This window comes from Pinus tabuliformis, chromosome 2_2 (genome assembly GCF_031772625.1).
Source record: "Pinus tabuliformis cultivar Carrire ecotype Pingquan chromosome 2_2, CPIR1, whole genome shotgun sequence".
Lineage (NCBI taxonomy): Eukaryota > Viridiplantae > Streptophyta > Pinopsida > Pinales > Pinaceae > Pinus > Pinus tabuliformis.
Window position 1 is genome coordinate 302,773,253 of NC_142300.1, and position 21,321 is coordinate 302,794,573.

Consider the following 21,321-nt stretch of genomic DNA (forward strand, 5'->3'; position numbering starts at 1 on the left):
CGCACCACTAATCCGGATTCCTCGGCTAGAAACCCTCAGTAGCAACTCCTCTGGCCTTGCTTTGTCAGGTATTGTTCTAGCTACAGTAGCTCACCAGTTCCACTCTGCAATATTCCCACAACCTTCTAAACCCCAACAACTCAGCCTCCTCAGCCAACTGCGTCAGCCCTCCCAGCGATTGTGTAGCTCTGCGTGAGGCTTCTTTTGCCTTCCTTAGCCTCTGCGCTGCCTCTTTCCAACTCACCCTTGATGATGCAGGCACTGCGTCACCCTTTCTTGTTGTTGCTCTGCTAGAAATAGCTTCTGTCACCTCGGGACAACTGTTTTCTGTTGCTATTGCTCCGCTTGGCTAATGTCCTTTAGTCTTCCTGTGATCTGCAATCACGCTCTGATACCATGTCAAAGTTTCTAAGTTTACTTAGTTAGAAACCCTCCATGCACTTTATTTTATTTATTCCTACCTACTTGTTATTTTCCTTAACAAGTTATTTACAATGTCAAAACTGAAAATAAACACTAGTGCATGCTCAACATATTACAGATCAGCAACTAAAAGAAACATAAACAAACACACCATATGACGCCATTATTTTTGGACTAATGTCCCCAGAAAAACCCAATGTGGGAAAACCAGTGCAGCTACCTGAGGGTTTTCTTATTAAGCAATATCAGAGTACAATCTAGGTGCCGAAACTACTTTACCCAATAGAGAATTTCCTTGGCAGTAATACCTCTCAGTTTTTGACAAATCTCCTGGCTGAAAACGGATAATCCTTCCGGCAGCTACTTAGCACCAATCTGCCCCAAAACCCACAGCGTTAGCCTCTCTTTGGACTGCGTCAGCCCCTCTCTACCTCACATTGGCCCTGCATCATCCTAGATGGGTCTGCGTCAGCCCTGGGAGGCCCTGCGTCAGCCCTCTAGCCCTCTGTGTCAACAACGCTGGCCTCTCTGAGGCTCTGCGCAACTCCCAGCCGCCTCGGCGTGGCCCTGCATGAGCCCTGGCTGGCTCTGCGTCACTCTCCTTGGCTACTGAACAGCTCTCCCAACACTCTCTGCCTCTCTGTCTCTTTGTACTCAAATGCCCCTCAACTGCATCTCACTATCACTAATTCTATCTCTCTTACCAAACCCCGCTCTAGAGAATAGAATGACTGATCACTCTGGTGTACTCTCCAAGTGACCCTCAAGCAGCCTCTTATATTTTTCTCGTTGACATATCAACGGTTGAGATTAAGTCCCTAATCAACGGCTAAGATTAGATCTGGTTTGATCCATGTCTTTTGGACCATTCTAACAAAGTTTTATATTAATCCACATTAATATTTTAATTTCCCTAAGTTTAGACTTAGGGACTCCATTAAAAATATTAATTATTTTAATATCTCCTGAACTGTTTAGGATCTGCCCAAACCCTTTCTGAGTATTGGAGATCTCATGTGCCCTAACCTCTCCACCAAATTTCGTGGCTAGAGCACATCCGATGCTACCCCAAATCAACAACAATGAACTGCCCCACCTTAAGGGGGTATTCACTGCTATATCCTACGCATCATGCTCTCATCCCCTGTGCTACCCCAAATCAACAACAATGAACTGCCCCTGGAGCCCTGAGCAGTTATGAAAAAAAATCAATCAAAGGAACAAGGCATCTGAAGAAGGTGGAAAAAAAAAAGGTCGGGGTAACTCATGTACCATAATTGCTCCCTCCTACATTCACATACCCAAGTGTGGGCTTCCCCTATTATAGCTACCCTTGTATTGTGACATGTGGCTTGGAGCCTTCCCCTAATGCCCCACTCTGTTCCATCATTGTATCATATGCCATCCACCACTTGGTGGATGTACCATGGACATGTCACCCCCTTCAGAGTGTGAAACCACCTAATAGGGTCCTTGGTTAACCCCTTATTGAGCTTGGAGACACATGTACATGCTAAAGCCCACTATGTAAGGGCATGCCACTATGAAGTGTCCACTTGATTCCATGATTTGTAAGCTCTTTTACTCGATTACTCTAATGATTTATTGTATTGGAAGGCGAGGGGGTGCATTGAATCTTATACAAGATTGCAAGTGGGTCTCCATTTGGGGTTTGGTCTCCCTATACAGGGTCCAAGCCCTCCAAAGGGTCATATTGGCACTTGTAGGGTGAGCGTTGAGAGCCATGGGCCTCCACCATAGCAGAGAGCAGATTGCCACTTCATGGATCCCTCAGCACCATTCATTGATTGCTTGTGTTCCACCTTTTGGATGAGGATGATGCACCTGGACCACCATGCCCAGTCGGCTTCACACTTGCACCACACACTTGGTAGATGTTCCAGGGCCCAGATGAGGATGTCTCATCATGGGAGACGGAGGGAGGTCTTATGTCATCATTCTAGCCCTTAAAAATGGTATACAAGCATTATCAATCCACTTGGAGACCCATGAGGATGTCATTGTGCCCCCACACCCACTTGGGGACACCACATTTGATTTGCTTGGATATCAAGGGGCCACCCCCTTGATCACTATGTTTGGAGCCTATTCTCTCACCTTGGCACACTTTGGACTCCACTAGGCCTCTTCAATGGCCCAACGACTCATTGTATCTATTATTTTGCCCTCTTGAGAGGCTTATCTTTGTATTATGGAGCTATCTTGGTGGGCTTGTCACCAAGTCATGTCATTATTGTACATTATTTTATTATTTGGAGCTTAATTAAACCTAATTGTATCTATTATTTTGCCCTCTTGAGAGACTTATCTTTGTATTATGGAGCTATCTTGGTGGGCTTGTCACCTAAGTCATGTCATTATTGTACATTATTTTATTATTTGGAGGTTAATTAGGCCTAATTCGGAAAATCGAACTCTTTAGAAAGGATATAAATTGGAGCTAAATTGATGAGAGTTCATTTGAATCCCATCATCACTTGGATTTGGATCATTTGTTTCTTCTGGAAATTTCGCTAAGCCTTTTGATGGACAAATTGGAGATTTAATGCATTTCGATGTTTGGAAGAGCCTAATTTTTGTCTTGGAGCTTCAATTTTCTTGCATCTTGACAATTGGAATAATGTCACTATACTTGTGAGTACTTTTTCATGCTTATCTTATAATTTTGTCTCATGAAATAATCTATGAAATATTTTTGTTCATCAAGCTGGTGTAGCTACTCTTACGCTTATGCGAAGTTGCTAATTTGTCTTTGTGAGGGATTTTTCATGTGGTTATTGTGAAGTATGGTGAATTATTGTCCTATGGGGTACGTGGTTTTTCAAGATTTGCCTTGATAAGTCATCATTTTGCCCCATAGAGAAGTATAAATTTCTTTTGTAACCTAATTGTTGCTAAGGTCATACGAAGTTGTTGGGGAACTCCTTGGTTGGAATTAAGCCTGTCTAAGCATTGATTTCATTAGACTCCATTCTCCCAATTGGCTAGGCATTGATCTAGTCCTAAGGTGATCACAAAAGTATATTCTTCTCACCTCCCTTCATCTTTTCTAAGCCCTAACCTGGTAGGCCTCCTAAGGATCATCTAAAATTGTTTCTAGCCATTGAAAATCCTTGAAAATTGGTCAACTACCACATTGGGGTCTTCTTGAGAGGTGCTCCAAACTTGAGACCAATCCCACGATGGAATCTCAAGATATTTCAAGCCCTAGCTTCAAGATCGTTCTCATCCCTAGGTTCCCTTTGGTTGATGGATTCATTAGGATCATTGTACTCAAATTCCAAGAGAAATTCAATTCCTTTGATCCTATTCTCCTCCTTAACTTGGTCAATATCATCCATTTGTTGTTCTAATAAAAAACCCTTGACCTCATTTGGGCCCACTTGGGCTTCTTCGTGGTCCCACTACATTATAACTTCAATTTCACAAAGATCACTTAGAAACCCTAGTTTTCTAGGACTCCTTGATCTTGGGCACTTATTTTCAAGTAACACTCCTCAAACCCTAGGTCTAGGCATCCTCTTAGCCCTTCTAAGAGAGCCACCCATCTTTCTTCTATAGCAAGTAAGCCATTACCTGGGCCTCTTTTGTGAATAGGCTTTAGGAATCACCTCACATCCTGTCATTGATCCATTTATTCTAGTGATTCCTCTCAAACTAGAACTCCTCCCATCGGTAAAAGTTCATAAAGAGCAGGGAGCCTTAACTAAGGTGACAGTGGGCTATCGCTCCATTGTTGCGACTTAACCTAGTACTTGTTCTATAGGATCCCCTCCTATGACCCCTGCTAGTTTGAGCAGTAACATGCACCATGACTCATGCAAATTCTTCAAAAACATCTCTCTTTGAATTACTCTCATGTGTCTCCATCCTCTCCCTTAGGTTCTCTTTATAGTTCCTCCATACACCAAATCCCTAATCTTCAAAAGTGATAAAGGGTTATGAGTAAATCATAGCCTTCTTAGAATTAGAAGAATGGTGAATATTAGATCTAAGTTATTTAAATAATTTAATATATATCCTTACTCCCCTAATCAGGGTGCGAGTTGGACAACAATTCTATTATGACAAATTAATGACGATGCCCTTGGGGTACAAACCCACCACCCTCCACATGCTTGAGGTATATGGTGCGGTGGCTCCGTGCATGCATGGTGTAAATACTCCCGCAGGAGGTGACAGCGGTATTGTGTTTTGGTTTTGGCATTTGGTTAGTTTCTCTGTGAGAGAAGTTGGTAAGTGTCTTGTTCACGGTAGAGGAGTGTGGAAGGGTGGTGCCAAGCTCTGTGGAACGACGCAGATTCAAGCAAGGTGGCGGGCTAGTCTTCTCCTTGTGTGGGTAAACTGGTATGTGATCCGCCATTCCTTTCTCTCCTCCATGCAACGGCTTATCTGTTTGATGGAATTGGGACTATATGGTTTTGAATTGTCGAGGTTTGTAAGAAAGAGAGGCTCCATGCATCTACATGCGTGTGTTTGCCTGCTGAAACAGGTCCATCTACCCGACATGGTCTCTGTGTCTGTTTTGTTTGGGATTATCTTATCAAGATGGGGTTATATGGGGTATCTGTCTCTACGGTCGGTCCCTGGGACATCCTTCTGTCTCAGCTTGGAATCGCTGGGACTTGGGGATGGGTAGTTTACAGTTTCGCTCCTGGGTTTGTCTTTCCGAATTTTCTGGGGATGGGTCAAGGCTTTTTCTCTGTTTGTTCTGGAGCCGAATTGTTCCCTGGAGGCTTTTATGTGGGTTCCATGACCTCTGCCCCTGTGGGAGTCTTCTTGGGCATATGTTTGTGGCTCTGCGATGGTTTGGGTATTGGGTTTGTCCCTATGGTATAAGCTTTGGTGTTTTCTCCATATCATTTTCTGACTATTATGTTAACGAGCTCTGGGTTGTGGCAGTTGTATCTCTGTTTGGGTCGGTCAGTAAGGAAGGTATGCAATGGAAGAGAAGGGAGGAAGTCCCTCAGGTTCTTTATTGGAAATTATTGTTTCATGCTTCTTCCTTGGCAGGTGTGCGGGGTAGTAGTGTCACCTGGAAGCTGGGAGCTTCTGGGCTCGGGCTACCACTTGTGCAAGCAATTCGATTTACCATTTTCTCCATTGAAAACTGTAAGCACACAACAATGGCTCGGTTGGCAACTGTAAAGGCACGAAGCCTAGCGCTGAGGTGATGAGGCAGAAGATCCAGGGGGGGCCCGAATGCAAGGTAGCCCAGCTCCTCTGGGGGCAAATCGAGGGGTCGAAAACCAGTTGCCAGCATCATAAATGATGCGGCTACAGCTTATCACGAAGGAACGAATGAGGAAATCCGACAGTTAATTGAGGAATGGGAAGCAGACTTGAACCGTCAGGCTGGCTCGATGGAAATTGAGGTGGAGCACTGGCAAGCTGTAGTGCCGGATCCAGGGAACACCCGTGGTCGCGTCACTCAATTCAACTTCAAATAGACCTTGTTCTTGTATTGGTCCATGAAGAGTATCTTGGGAAAGGCTTTGGAGCAGGTCTCTGTGGGCATGGCAACAACGGTGCAAGAATTCCTAACTATAAACAGGAATTTCAAAAGCTCCAGTTTCAGATGCAAAAACAAGATGGCCACCTTCAACAAATAGAAGAACACCTCCCTTGCATTCTCTCACAGACAGAGCTCCCGGGTTCCAATGCTAAGGACCCAGCTCTGGTGGAGTCTGCGTCTGCCGAGGGAGCAGAGTAGTATGCTAGCTGGTCTCTCAGTTTCCTTTTTCTTTTTGTATGCGGGAAGCTTTTAGTTTTCAGAATATTGATCATTTTGTTTTTAGGCATGTAGTATTCAGGGAAGGCAAAGACATTCAGACTTATCTAGCTTGGTTAGAAAGACTTATTATTTTTTGTTATTGGATGGCATATCACGCTATTAGGTGGCCAACAGACTTGGTTTCCCTCAGGGCAAGTTGAGGCCACCTAACTATCTGTTATGTGGATGTAACTTGCTTTTATATTAATGAAAATGGAAGGACCTACCAAGCTTACAAAAAAAAAAAATATCTATCCTTACATAAACATTAGCCCAAACTCAACATTAATCAAATAATTAACCAATGTACTTTTCTTAAGTTAAAAAACTTAGGAAGGAGATCATATTAGTTTCCCCTCTTGAACAACCACCTAAAGTGCACTTCTCTCTTGCATGCCAAGACACCAAGCCTATGCAAAAGACCTTCCAAAGCTATAAAATCAACAAAAAGGGGTCAGCGCCAAACTCTACAAGGACAGTGGACTAAGGAACTGTCTTCTTGCCTCCGATGATGTGGCAAAGGAGGATGATCTATACTCTCTTGTTGAAGACCAGTTAGACCCTAATAAGCCAAGACCCCAAACCTCAAAACCGTATAGTACTATGGGTCAAACAAGAGTGTCCATGAGTGACATCTTGAAGAATATCTCCTAGAAATGGCTCTAGAAACACTACCTGTCAAGAAGGGCCAAGGACCCATAGCCCTTGCTAACTTAGGGCTAAGGTGCATGTCACAAACTAAAGAAATCCCTGTAAGTAACACCCCCAGATAAGTATATGTGATGGTGATCTCAATCTCCTCTCCTTTAAAAAAGAAATGGTGATCTAAGAGGATCTTGTTTGACTCATTGAAGATCATGACCTTGAGATATTATAGTTATCTCATCTTACCTTTAACTTGAATAGAGACCTAGAAGAAGAGGTGTATATGTGATGTAAGAAGGAGGCAAACATCAATTAAGTCCATGAGCAATGGAATCATGCCAACAATGGGTTCATCTAAGAATTAGCACACAAATCTAGTCACTGTATCATAGGTGCAAAATAACACAAAATCATCAACACAAAATGTCGATTAAAGTCTTTACAATCTTAAAATGCAGATTGTAGTCTTTCCAATCCATATGAAAACGATATTATCCAATTGGTTCCATAAAATTCCATACGAGCACATGTGGCCCCCCACCAAATTCACTTAAAATGGAAAAATAAAAATTTACAAGAAAAGACCCTAAAGCCCTAAACCTAATTGTAAACCCTTATTTGTTAAATACATGAGTAAAATTTGCCCCTATCAAAAGTTTTATAGGTTTTTTTTTATGAGTGATATTGCCCCTTACTTGTCTGCTCTTCCTTCTTTAGGAATTTTCAGTATAACGTACAAAATAATCTTCAAATTACGAAGGAATTGACGAATAGGACATATTTGTGTCTTATGGTATGGATTCACATGGATGTACATGAATATAATTTTACACCAAGAGGCGCATTCTACAACCTAGTATGATGGCAATGTGTGATTATGTTTGTGTTCAACGTGGAGTTGACACATGTTCCTCTTTAAATAAAAATTAAAAATATTCTCTAAATAGAAAAACAATGTCGACTATAATAAAAAACACAAATGAATATACATGTTTAGTTAGTTTTAATTAAAAGCATTATAAAACATCAATAATCCCAACTTTACTATGGTCATTTGATTTGTTGTTGATGTTAAAACTCAATGTGGTAAAAATATTTCACACTCTCATTCATAACTAAAATATTTCGATGTGCACACGACCTAATATAATTTCATATCAACTTTGAAAGGAGATAAAGTAATTAGAGATCAAAGAAAGTGTGAATAAGATGTTTAAACCTAATACTTTTCAAAGATGTTTCAACACGTGATTTAAATTAACTAGTTGAAGATCTATGTTAAGTAATTTATGTTGACATCAAATTCATATATATTTATATATAGAAAGAAAATGTTAAAAGGTTGTCTATAAAAAAATATTCAATGTCCAAAGAAAAAAGTAGTTGGAAGTTAAAAAAATGAATTTAAAAAAAGTACTTTCTAATAAGAATAATAAGATGGAGATCTGTAATTCATTCACATATTAATATAAAATTAATATGTGACATGTCAAAATATTCATAATAATAAAAAATTCAATCTAGGTCATCAATAAAATATTTTAATATGCAGGATTAGGTAATATTAATGTATACTTAAAAATATATTAATAACAAAAAAACTATTTTATTGTAAAAAATGTAGCCACAGATAAAATGTCTCAATGCACATGTTATGTAAAAATATTTTAATGTCAACTATACATATATATTATATATTGTTTAAAAAAATTGTGATATATCATATAGTGCAATTGAAAATAAAAAAAAATTTGGTTAAAACATTTGTAGTCTCACTATTTTACAATTTGGTCCTTTTTTTAGGTATATTCTTTTGTCAATTTCCAAAGATTTTTGGTAATTACAAGTTTAAGTTATGTACTCTATATAGCATTCAAAAATACAATTTAAACAAAAAAATTATACATTGTATATATAGATAGACAGAACAAAGACAAAACCACTATAGATTCATTGGGATCTATCAAGGGATGAGAGGGATGCAATTTTCTTTTCCAAATTTTGCACTCTAGAAGAAGTTTGCACCTAACAGAGTTGATCCCTTTCGGCGTGTGCTAGATCCATGCTTAAGATGGATCTATATTGCTTTAATCAAATTTTAATATTCTATGGATTTTTTTGTTGATTGGGTTTTTTTGTTTTTTACTACCAATTTTTTGGGTCGACCAATTCAACCATTGGTATGGTCCCGATAACATTGACATATGTGTGTGCGCTATGTTACTAGAAACGAGAAACGGGAAACGAAACGAGAAACGACAACGGGACGAGAAACGAAGTTTGGAGGTTTCGCATTCAAGAAACGAGGAGAGAGAAAAAAGAAAGAAAAATGTGAAAAACATAAAACAAAGTATACGTCATCGGCATTCTCCAATAATGTGGTTCATACATAGTTGCTCATAGTGTTTTGTTGCTCACATAGAGCATTCTCGAATATTCATAGTGAGAAACAAAGCTTGTATTGCTTACATAGGTCATTCTCAAATACCCATGTTTGATCCTCTAATAGTGAAGAAACCTTTGGCATTGAACTCAAGCTTGATTTGACCTTTCCATTTCCACTTGATTTGGACCTAGTGAGAGTGGGATTTTTTTGAAGGCCATATCCCTAGAAATTTCTAAATGAGTACATGATCTCTCATATCATGTGTATATTCTCCCATATTGTTTGAGCAGACCTCAAATTTGGGCTATATTGTACTATTTGGTAAGCAACTACTAGGATGTAGTTTCCCTAGTTGGGTAATAGGATGGTGAAGATTGAATTGAGCTCCATTGGGATTGGGGAATTGAGCCAAAAGTAGAGGGTTGTTTAGAATTACTACTACCTTCAACTATCTTGCTATAGGAAGAAGTGTTGCTCCCTCCACTGACATTTTGTATAGAAAAAACGAAAGGGTTGAAAACCATAAACACTACAACTAGACAAAACATAAAAAAAATTACCATCAAACTTTCAAAACTTTATTGTTAATCCATTATAATAATAATTAATCTTTATAATAATAAAAATAATATATAATATAACCGTGTGCATTTAAATTTATAGTTTTGTATAAAGAGATAATTTTTAAATGTTAAATACACTAAAATTATATAAGAAACTCTACACTAAATACACTTTTAAAGAAACTCTACACTAAATACACTTTTAAATAAAACCAACAGGAAAATTAAGAAAAAATATTTAAAACATTAAAAAAACATAACAATAACCCGCACATCCCAATAATATATTTTTAACGAACAAAATCCCTAAATAAACATTGTTAAAGAAATTTTGCGCTAACTACGACAGACCATGAAACCGCCACTAAATAGTAAAAACTATCTACAAAACGAACCAGAGCAAAGTTTCTTAGAAAACCAACCTTTGGAATGAGATAAGCGTTACAACTAAACGAACAACGTTTTTCAGAACACCGTGTCCAAAAACCATTCATTTCGGGAGAAACCGGTTTCATGCATTGAAAAACGAAAACGACCGTACAAAACGGCGTTTTCCGTACCGTTCCGTTTTCTTTGCGTTTTCTTCCAGAAACGAATGCTCCCGTACCATTTCTGGTAACATAGTGTGTGCGTACATCAATGCATCAAAGAGAGCAATCCTTATGCACCTCGCAATGAGGTATATACATCCGTATGTATATATATCACAATGGTGGCATACATACTAGTTTATATACTATAGTGAACAGCATTGTGGGGCATTGCACATCCAATGACATACACACCAACATATATACCACAAGGTTCTTACTATATAACCAACAATACATTAAAAGGAAGTATATGGAGCAGTGCATTAAATACAAATATATTCTCCCTGTCTTAGTGCATTGTTGTAACACACTCCAACTCACTTTTAGGCATGTCACAACAATTCAATCTTTGTAAAAACTAAATTTTTAAAATTTATTTTAACCTCAAGAATATTTTGACGCCATGATTATGCATGGTAGTGCTCTAATTCTAACTATAACATTTCCAACTGGTTTGATAGGAATTTTTTTAACAAAACTCATATTCCTAGTATGAGCTATAACAAATATGCAATTCCATGCATAATTATATACATGCACGGCATAACAAACTATTAAGCATTTAATATAATACAATTAACATAACAAAAACACATATACTTTATAAAAACACCAAATGGTTACAAACCTTAGACATTTCACCCAACCGTAGGCATTGTTGTTTTAGTTCTCTCAATAGTAGGACACCCTCTAAACTAGGGCTATAGCCTATCACTCCACCAAGGCAAAAGCTACATAAGCCAGCTAGGTCTAACGTTCAACACAAACAATGGTTAGGCTAAGGTACCAAACGCCAATTCCAACCACATTCTCATCCCCTTCAACCTACACAACCCAAGGAACTATACCCCCTTCTCTGCTCCATAGTTCCATGTTCCATGGGCTATCTCACTTCCTTTCTAGGGTCCGACATAGGCTGGCCAAGAAGTCTCAAAGTTGTGGCTCTGAGACCTCCAAGACTTTAGGAATATATTATTTTATTTCTTAGCTTATGCCCCCTTGACTTAGCCTTTTTGCTTGAACCCTCAGCCCCCTTTCCTTCTTGTGGAGACATTGTCCCCCATACTCTTTTGTCTGACTTGGTCTCCAGCAGTGATGTATTTGATTAATATATCAATTACACTTACAATACTAAGCCCATCGGCCTTTCAGCATACAGGCTCTCCAGCCTAATATCACATAGGCACTCCAGCCCAAAAACCATACTGGTTCACCGAACCAACCTATAGAACATATGTACATTTACAACCTGGGTGTATTATAACTGCCGCAGAGTGGATAATTACTATTGTTGATTGGGGGCTGCACCAAGCAGACAACTGGCTGTCAAGAGAACAAAAGCACAAAATGCCTATGGGCAGGCAAGCTGAGTTGTGGACATAAGCATAGATGGGGCAGGGCAGGGAACCGAACTACTCAATGTGAAAAATCCTTAGACATGTCATCCTACACCTTATAAATGATCGGTTGATTAGTGTTGCAGTTGGAGGAACGGTGCTTAAGTTTACCGAATGGTCTTGGAGTTCGGAGTTATCCCAGTTTTTTATGTTTTTAATATCTTTGTTTTTAGAAAGGCGTGGACAGAGATGTAGCAGGGCAGAGAACCAAACCACTCAATGTAAAACAATCCTAATCCTAGTACGTACGCCTCGTAAATGATCGATTGATTAGCACTGCAGTTGGACGCACAGTCCTTAAATTTATCGAATGATCTTGGACTTTGGACTTATCCCAATTTTTTATGATTTTGATATCTTGGTTTTCTGGATGTAAATTGATCGAATGATCTTGGGCTTCGGACTTATCCCAGTTTTTTATGTTTTAATATCTTGTCTTTTAGAAAAGCTTTGCTTATGTGGATGTGTGAACTTTGGAAGTCGAGAATTTTTAATATGAGACTATATTTTCGTTATATCATCCTCGGCCCCCTCATATTTCCCAAATGTAAAAATTCATCATGTACTTAGTTAGAAATTTAATGGAAAAACAAAAAATTTTGCTCACCTGCATGCAATCCCCCACATTGATGACAAAGGAATTGGGGATAGGCTTCACTCCAATCCATTCTCCATCTTTTCGCCTGACTTGCAGCCCTCCAACCTCATCCTGAGCTAGCACAGTGAGAGCCCCTCCGTCCTTGTGGCGACCCACCCCCAAAGCCAGCTCCGGCGCAGGGCATGGCGAATAATGATTCAACCTCAGACGAGAAGTGGGATCTTCAAACTTGGAATGGAAATAGCGAGCCGGCAATCCCAAGCTCAGAGATATGAGTTCCAGCAATCTGAAAGAAAGCTTCTCCACGGCCTCTGCATATTTCTCGCATGCCTCCCTGTATCAACAAGCCGTTTCAAACTATTCAATAATTATCAAAACTTTGGAAGCCATTGATGAATACGACACATACGGGGATTATAGGTAATTGTCCTGCAAGCTATCAAATCCCTGGAGGTGCAAATCTCAAACACTTAGAAGACTAATTCTTAAAATTGGCACCTCCAGAAAATTGATGCTTCGCCGTGCATAAGAGTTCCGGGATTAATAAGGACCTTAGGCCAGGTGGGTTCTGAGGCCATTGATTTGTCGCTGTCAGAATCTCAGCGGACTCTCCTTCGAAACTCGCAGGAAGACGAAATTCGCCTCGGCATGTAAAATCGAAGACCTCTTTCCAGTCCCTGACGTTCTTTGTGAGCTCTGTGTCGTAATAGCCTAGTGGATTCTCGAAATCTCTTCTCACTTTGCATTTTTCCTGCATGGGGAGGGAGAAGAAATTGGCCGCTTCCGATAGGATTGTTTGGAGGAAATGGGGGGAGACGCCATGGTTGATGACTTGGAAAAATCCCCAGTCCCTGCAAGCTGCTTGTATTTGAGTGACGAGGGAGTCCAAGGTGGTTGGGGATGGTGGAATAGGGGAGTTGATAGGGGAGAGATCTATGAGCGGAATTTGATCAAGAGTGAAGTCGCAGTATTTGGCGTTTGGGCGGTGCTCTGGAGAGAGGATGAAAACCGGATCAAGATCAAAACGCGCTTCGGATTCGCTCTGAACACCCATTTTGGCTGCTTTGATATTCTGCCGATGTGGATGAAGATTAGCGTTAGAACCTGGTTTTAAATGTTTCCACTAGGAAGCAGGTATCATGCCACTCTCTTCGACGACGAAGGTGTCGACACAACAATTGTGGTGCACTGAATCTAGACATTTTATTGTCACCATCTTTCGTGCAGCTTGAGGGGGACGTTATATTGAATTTAGCCAAAAGTTAGTCTAGTTTTAATATTTGGTAGGTTTGTTTATTTGTGTGATGTTGAGATATCACGTTTTACAAAATTGTCCCATCTTTAGACAAAGTTATCCCGTTCTAATATTTTGTAGTTTGACACATCACATTTTAAATTTTTGATATATCAAAAAGGAGAGAAATATTTCAAAATACATTGAATTTTGACAAAGTTGTTTAGTTCTAATATTTGATGGTTTATCTATTTATGTAATATTGAGCATCACACTCAAACTATGTAATATATCAAATTTAAGAGGAGAGGATACAAGATATTCCAAGGAAATATATATATATATTATTTTAAAATATTAAATTTAATATATTTTATCGTTTTTTATTGTGTTTATTTATTTTTTTTATTATTATTATTATTATGATTTTTAATCATGCACTTACTTAACATATTTTTTTAATAGAGATGGGATACGGTAAGAAAACACATGAATCTATTTTATGACTTATCAAATAGATGAATTTGCACAACTTTTTTATTTTTTTGAAAACATTTTGAGTGCTATTGAACTTTTAGAATATCTTACTTAAGGGATTCTTAAATAAAATTTCGATAGACACAAGGATTTGTTGAAATATATGGCTAATTTTTAATGGGTGTAGGCTAGCTATGTCACTACTCTTGCCCTTGTTCTCAATTCAAAATCTCTTGTTACTTTGAATACAAGTGTTATGAGTGTATGTTGAAAACCAAACCATGGCTAATGTTCAGTGGGTGCAGGCTAGATATGTCATTAGTCTTACCATTCCTCTCAATTCAAATAATTTATTGTTACTTTGAATACAAGTGTGTGTTTTCTTCCTTTTACAAAAATCTAATACATTTTTCCACCATATGTAGTGAATGCATAAAAGAATTCAACCATCATATGTAGTGAATGCATAGGTGAATTCAAAAAAACAATATGCATAAAGCAATAATATGCATAATTGCTTTAGTAATGTAGGGTGATAACTCAACTCCAATTTTCCATTAAATGAATAAGTTTGTACAATATGATATAAAGAAATCCAAGTTTCATAACATAATCATTTATCAACTCTTTTACAAGATGTAAATGGGGTATAAAAAATACAATCCAAAAAAGAAGTGTTTCACCTCCCACCTATTCAAATATAAAATTACATAAATGTACAAGTTCTTGAATGATGAAGATTAAACAAGATGTAAATGGGGTACAAACAATACAATCCAAAAAAGAAGTGTATCACCTCCGACCTATTCAAATATAAAATTACATAAGTGTACAAGTTCTTGAATGATGAAGATTAAACAAGATGTAAATGGGGTATAAGCAATACAATCCAAAAAAGAAGTGTTTCACCTCCCACCTATTCAAATATAAAATTACATAAGTGTACAAGTTCCTGAATGATGAAGATTATACAACAAAGAAGATAACAAATCGTGACAACTTTTGGCTTCCACGCATGATGATTCATTCATTAAGCCATCAAGCCCTATGTGAATCTAAACCAAAGCACGTCAAAGTATTATAAGTTGAAGCACAACCAAATCTAACTATCTCCAATGGATCATAGTTGTAACAACCCCTAGTTGATTTTCCATGTAAATAAAATAAGACCAAGGTCACTGTACATGTATTCCAAGTTGAACGTTGGGTAAACATCATAGTGGGCATCACTTGCGGAATTATGAAACAACGTTATTATACCTACATCCAGCACGATATATAACAATGAATTTTGTTTTGACTGTACATCAATTTCCTTTGACCTTTGACCTTTACCTTATCTTAAGAGCAAGATATAAGTTTTTTAGGTATTCGAAAAGATATCATTCTTAAATAAACAAATGTTTCATAATGAAAATATATTGGGTATTATGAAAAATGAATACAATAGTTAAAAACACATCTTATAAAAGAAATAACTATATATACAATTCAATATAGTAAAATAATTCATCTCCTTGATTATATAGTGAAATATTCAAAACCCTAAACATAATAAGTTTAAAAATCCACATTTCTTTTTAATCGACAACATAAATAAACAAAAATAATATATCTACAAATTGTCTTCATTGCATTAGAACCCTATAACTCTCAAATACAATAATAAAAAAATAAAGTCACCAAATATCATTCATATGCCTAAAACATTTGCAAAAATTATTAATATAATTAAGTAAAAATGCTTTTCATACTATAACTTTTCTTAATTTCTCTATCTTCTTTGCTATTTTTGTTGTTACAATTATTCTTATCCCAATTTCTTTCGAAAAAATTGATCTTATATACTCTTTCTCTCCATTTAATTTCACCACTCATACATATAAGTATTCGCTATCAACAATCAAATTCATCTCAATTGACATAATAATAATAATAAATCTATAATATTATAATCATAAAGTTGAAGTTGTCCAGCAAAGCCTTTTTAACTTTTTCTCTTTTAAAACTCAGTTACACTTTACACTTAAATTTACTTTTAAATGATTTTAATATAATTGATTTTTATAATGCGCTTTGTTTTTAAGTTAGCATTTCGTTAGTTACATGTGGAATCTAGGGCACATTATTGTGGTTATTTTATTAATAATAAAAATAATTTTATTATTAAATAAATATTAATATATTCCATCCTTAATTTTGAATAGATAATGTAATTTGATTTTAACCTTGCATTTGATGTGAAGTCCACCGCTTATCATTTTAATCCCTTTCTTGCTTGATGTAGTCACTTTCCAACCCTATGAATTATATAAACTCCTTAAACATAACCTTATATCGTAGAACCCATGCAACTGGTTGTTTCGAGGTTTAAGTCTACCATTCGTTTGTCCACCCCACACGATGTAATTTTTTTTTTCGGAAAGAAAAAGCTTCATGATTTATATTAAGAGCATATAAAATTTGAGTTTAAAAAATTGTTTTAAAGTATATCATCATTTGTTAACCATGAGCTTTAATATTTAATCATTATACCAAACCATATATCATCATTTTTTTAACCATTTTTTTAACCATGATCTCTAATATTTTAAAATAGAATTTGAAAACGTGTCAGAGAGAAAGCAAAACTTAAATTTTGCAGGTAATTGATCCATTCATTACAACAATCTTTCACTTCTAATTTTAGAATATGATTTTATTAGATATTAGGCAATTCTAATAAGTAAGTGGATGACACATTTTATTGTTTCATTGATATGTTATTTTTATTCCATTGGAATTTGGTTTTCTATTTGAGTTTTTTAAAATGTAATATTTTTATTTGTATTTTTAAAATTAAATTTCAAAGAGGTAGTTTAATTAGCGATTATCGTGTTATGATCTATGATGTAAATTACGAAATTAATGTTCAAATCTCTTTTGAGTGAAGTAAAAAAAATAAATAAATTATAATTTATGTATAACATTTAAAAGTTTTAATAAATATAATTGAATTATTTTATTAGTTTAAAATATGTTTTTTAATTGATGTGTATTATTTTATGTAAAAAAGTTTCAAAAATTACACATTCAATTACAAAGAATTTTATGCAAACTTTGCTTGCATTTGAAGAATAATGCAGTCCCAATAGGGAGGCATATTATATTTGGATATTATTACTACTACCAAATCTAATTACATTTATGAGTGCTCACGTGGGGAGGGGTGTGAACCCCTCCTACAAAAAAAGTTGTGACTGGGAAAACCTTCCACATGTTGCTGGAGAGGGAGGATCTGGAGCACCAAATGGATGAGGAGAATCACGAGACTGTGATTCTAGGAGCGCAAAAGCAATCTCGATTCAATAGTCGGTGCTTGCCCAAGGCACAACCAACCCCAAATAAGAGGTTCAACCTAACAAACTGGAAGGATATAGACAATATATGACATACCACACCCTCATTTGCAAGTTTATTGGCATATGGCCTTTGGAGAAAGATATGGTAAGATAGATCTACAACAAATGGTAGCCAAAAGGAAAAAATGATTTGGAACTAGGGGCCAAAGGTTCCTTTGCGATTATCTTTACAAGCTTGGAGACAAGGCTAAAGTGTTCAAAAATGGCCCCTACTTCTATAATAATACAAGTTTATTTATGTGGTTCTAGGAGTGTAGAGTCCAAGGACTACTTTACCTTGACACCCTTTTTGCCTATACTTCTTCCTTTTTCCTATTCCTATCACCTAAATAAATGCAATAAACATAAGGTTTTGTTAAGGTAAGCACTTACATGTCCTCTTTTTCATATTTTGTCTATATACCTTATTGTTTTATTAAAGTTTGCATTCAACTACAAAATTGACCTGATTCTACAGCTAATCCATAGATCCACAGCTACCTCCATTGTTGACAGGGTTCGAGTGCACCAGCTCAGCAAAAGAAGATATGGATAGATGAGGAATGATCCCCTCATGGATTCTTTCCTATTCTCTCGAGCCAATCCTTCAAGAAAATCGCATTGTAATATGGTCAACCTCAAAGTCAACTGCAAAATCATATGCCAAAACAGAGTTTGAATTTCACGAAATATTATCGATTTTCTTTTCCAAATAGCAAATCGATGATTAAGCGATATAGTTTGGTTTAATAGGGATCGTAATGAAGATACGTAGGCTTAAAACTCTCATGCTGTTATTTGAAGAAATGTTATAAGAACAATGGTCGCTCTGTGTTTTGGTGTGCGCCACTATATGTAAATTTTGAAGAACATCCTGTCAAAATTGTTTGCGATTAATAGACTTTGGTTCATACTTTCCATGCTGCGTTTATTAAATATTGTTGACTGTCTCGTGGAGGGCCCCTACATCCAGTTCAGGTCTTTGATCCATTGAAATAGGTTTCCTTTGATTTCTTATAGTTAAATTATGGATGCTTTGTTTTATGTTTTAAGATGCAGTCTAATGGAATTCGCGATTAAACTATTATTTGCATCAACAATTTCATTTGCTTTCTACCTAGCATAATTCAGTTATTTCATTTGTTTTCTACCTAGTATAATTCAACTATCTCATTTCACAGTTTGGTTGTTTTCTAGCTTATCAATTTAGTTCTTGTTTGAGTGAAGTTGAAATAGTTAAAGAGCGACAGTCTTTTTCTTGGCAACTGAATTCAAGCATCATTCATTTCCAATTCGATAGAATAGATCTCTTTTGCAAATGCTTTCATAGTTAGTCTAGTTTGGTTGTAGCATAAAATTCAATATGAAATGAAAAACAATCTAACAGAGTTGAGTTTAGGATCACTCTCCAACCATCCACAAAACTTGATTCAATTGAGGTTAATTTTAGAATAACCAGCTAACAGATTTTAGGGACAATACTCTAATATAGACAGTAACACCATCTCCATATTAATTCTAAATTTAGACCTTAACAATAACATAAATATCTTCACAACATAAAATAACTTCTAGCACATACAATGCACTTATGCTTCATCAGTATACCTGCCCTAGTCGATAATTTATGTTGACAATTTAAGAACATTAAATTGACTAAACATTTTGGCGCCGTTGCTGGGGAAGTACAAATAGAAGTTAAAAAAAAATCATCAATTCAAAACATGATATGAGTAGGGATAGAGACTCTAGAGGTAGATTTGTAGGACGGGGAAGAATCTTAATTCCACAAATCCACTCACTTCACCACGACTTCGAAATTCCACACCACCTAATCAAACTCGAATTCCATTTGCACGTTGACAAAGACTTCCTGAAGTCTCAAGATCAGAAATCCAATTTAGAACTTCAGCTACTTCAATTACTGAAGCTGTAATTGAAGAAAATCCTACATCTCCAACTACAGGAGTAGTTTTTCTATCCTCCACTGGTGAACAAATTCTAGGAGAAGTATTAGAAATTCCTAATGAAGAAGAGGAAGAAGAAACTTATTTCGGCCACCCATTGATAGAGGAACTAGAAGAATCAAAAGAACCTTACATTAGTTCTGAGGCATCCATCATGGCTGAAGAAGTGGAAGGAGAGGTACACAATGTCAATGGTGAGGAAAATAGGATTGAAGGAGCTAGAGGTAGAGGAGGAGGTGGAGATAGGAATAGAGGAGGGGGTAGAGGTAGAGGAAATCAAGATCCTTTTGGATTTCCTCTTTTCGATGAAGATACAACCCTCACAATGAAAAATATTTCACCTTCTATTCTTCCTAATTTCCATGGAAAAAGAAATGAAGACCCAGAGACACATCTCTTCGAATTTGAAGTATTATGCAGATCATATGATTATCTGCATGATGCTCAAAAACTGAAATTATTCCCTGTTGCCTTAAAGGATTTAGCATTAAAATGGTTCATGAGTTTAGGAATGAATTCTATAAGAACATGGGCACAAATGAAAGAGGCTTTCCTAGGCAAATATAGAGATTATTGTATGCCTAGTAACATTAAAGATGAAGTCTTCAAAATGACACAAAAGGAAGATGAAAATCTTGAAGACTTAGTAGAGAGATTTGTCTATAATATTAAAAGAGAAAAAATGGATAATTTGGATGAGGAAACTTTGAAAGCCCTCCTGCTCAAAGCTATCAAAGATGAATGGATCGATCTCCTTAACTTAACAGGGAAAGGAGATATTTCTCAATTACCATTTGCAGATATTTGTGATCTATGTGTACATATCTCAAGGGGTAAAGCACGAGTTGGAAAGAGTCCTAGAGACCCTCTCTTATCAAGAATTAATAAATCTGCAGCTGGGACAGTTAGTAGGGCAGAATTAGGAAGCTTGCTTGATACTTTCAAGACAGATATTTTAGGGAGTCTAAGTGAACAAATAGACACCCTTAAAATACAGAATAAGAAAAAATCTGAAAATGCTGCATTATCCATTTTCTGTCCTAGATGTTGGAAGAAGCATGCCCTAAGAGAGTGTCCCTTAGATTCAAAAGCTATAGAAACTTGTGCCATATGTGCAGATAACCATGATACTAAGGATTTCCCTTCTTTACCAGGTCTCAAGGCTATATTTAATGATGAAGGAATACCGGAACAAGTAGACCCTCTTTACTTTATAGCCAAGAGACCATGGAAAAACTCCCAACCAAATCAACCACAAGGCTTCAGACCACAACAATTTGCTCAGTCTTCACAAAATAATTGGAATCCATCTTGGCAGCCTTGGGCTCAGCCACAATCACAATCTTGGAATCAAGGATGGCAAAACCCTTATGGGGCTTATGCTCAATATCAACAATATTCACCATCCTATCTTCCACCACAATTCCTACCCCAATCTAATCAAATTCCTCAAGCTAATCAATTACCTCAAGTCCAAGTTCAGAGTCAAAATCCACAACTCTCCCTACCATTTGCACAAAAACCAAATCAACTCCCTGCTCAACCACTTTTGAGAAGAATCTTTGGCGAAAATCACATAGAGATAATTTTGTCGACGTGTTTCGAACCAACCAGTGTGGTTCATCGTCAGGACAAGTTGAATGAGTAGATCTTGCTATGCATTATAAATAGATCGGGCAGAATCCTAATAATAAAATGTCACAACAACTTGTGTACAACATGGAAGGGAAAAATCCTCAAACTTATGTAATAACTCCACTAGATCTAAATAATGTTCAATTAAGGTCTAGAAGAGTATTGCAAAGAAAACCCCCTGTTGTTATTCAGGAAGCAAGAACAAATCTTCAAAAACATAAAAATCAAT

The 21,321-nt window shown here is 36.8% G+C and overlaps 1 protein-coding gene across 1 annotated transcript in view; it reads right to left on the reverse strand.

Annotated features, from left to right (window-relative positions):
• Positions 1-13,569, reverse strand: part of LOC149192495 (protein DMR6-LIKE OXYGENASE 1-like) — a 111,692-nt gene extending 98,123 nt beyond the window's left edge. The window contains exons 1-2 of the mRNA XM_089404625.1: positions 12,951-13,569; positions 12,409-12,733 (exon numbers count right to left, since the gene is read on the reverse strand). Of these exons, the coding sequence (XP_089260751.1) occupies positions 12,409-12,733; positions 12,951-13,453 (828 nt within the window). The 5' untranslated portion in view covers positions 13,454-13,569. The remainder of the gene's footprint in view (positions 1-12,408; positions 12,734-12,950) is intronic.
• Positions 13,570-21,321: the final 7,752 nt, after the last annotated feature.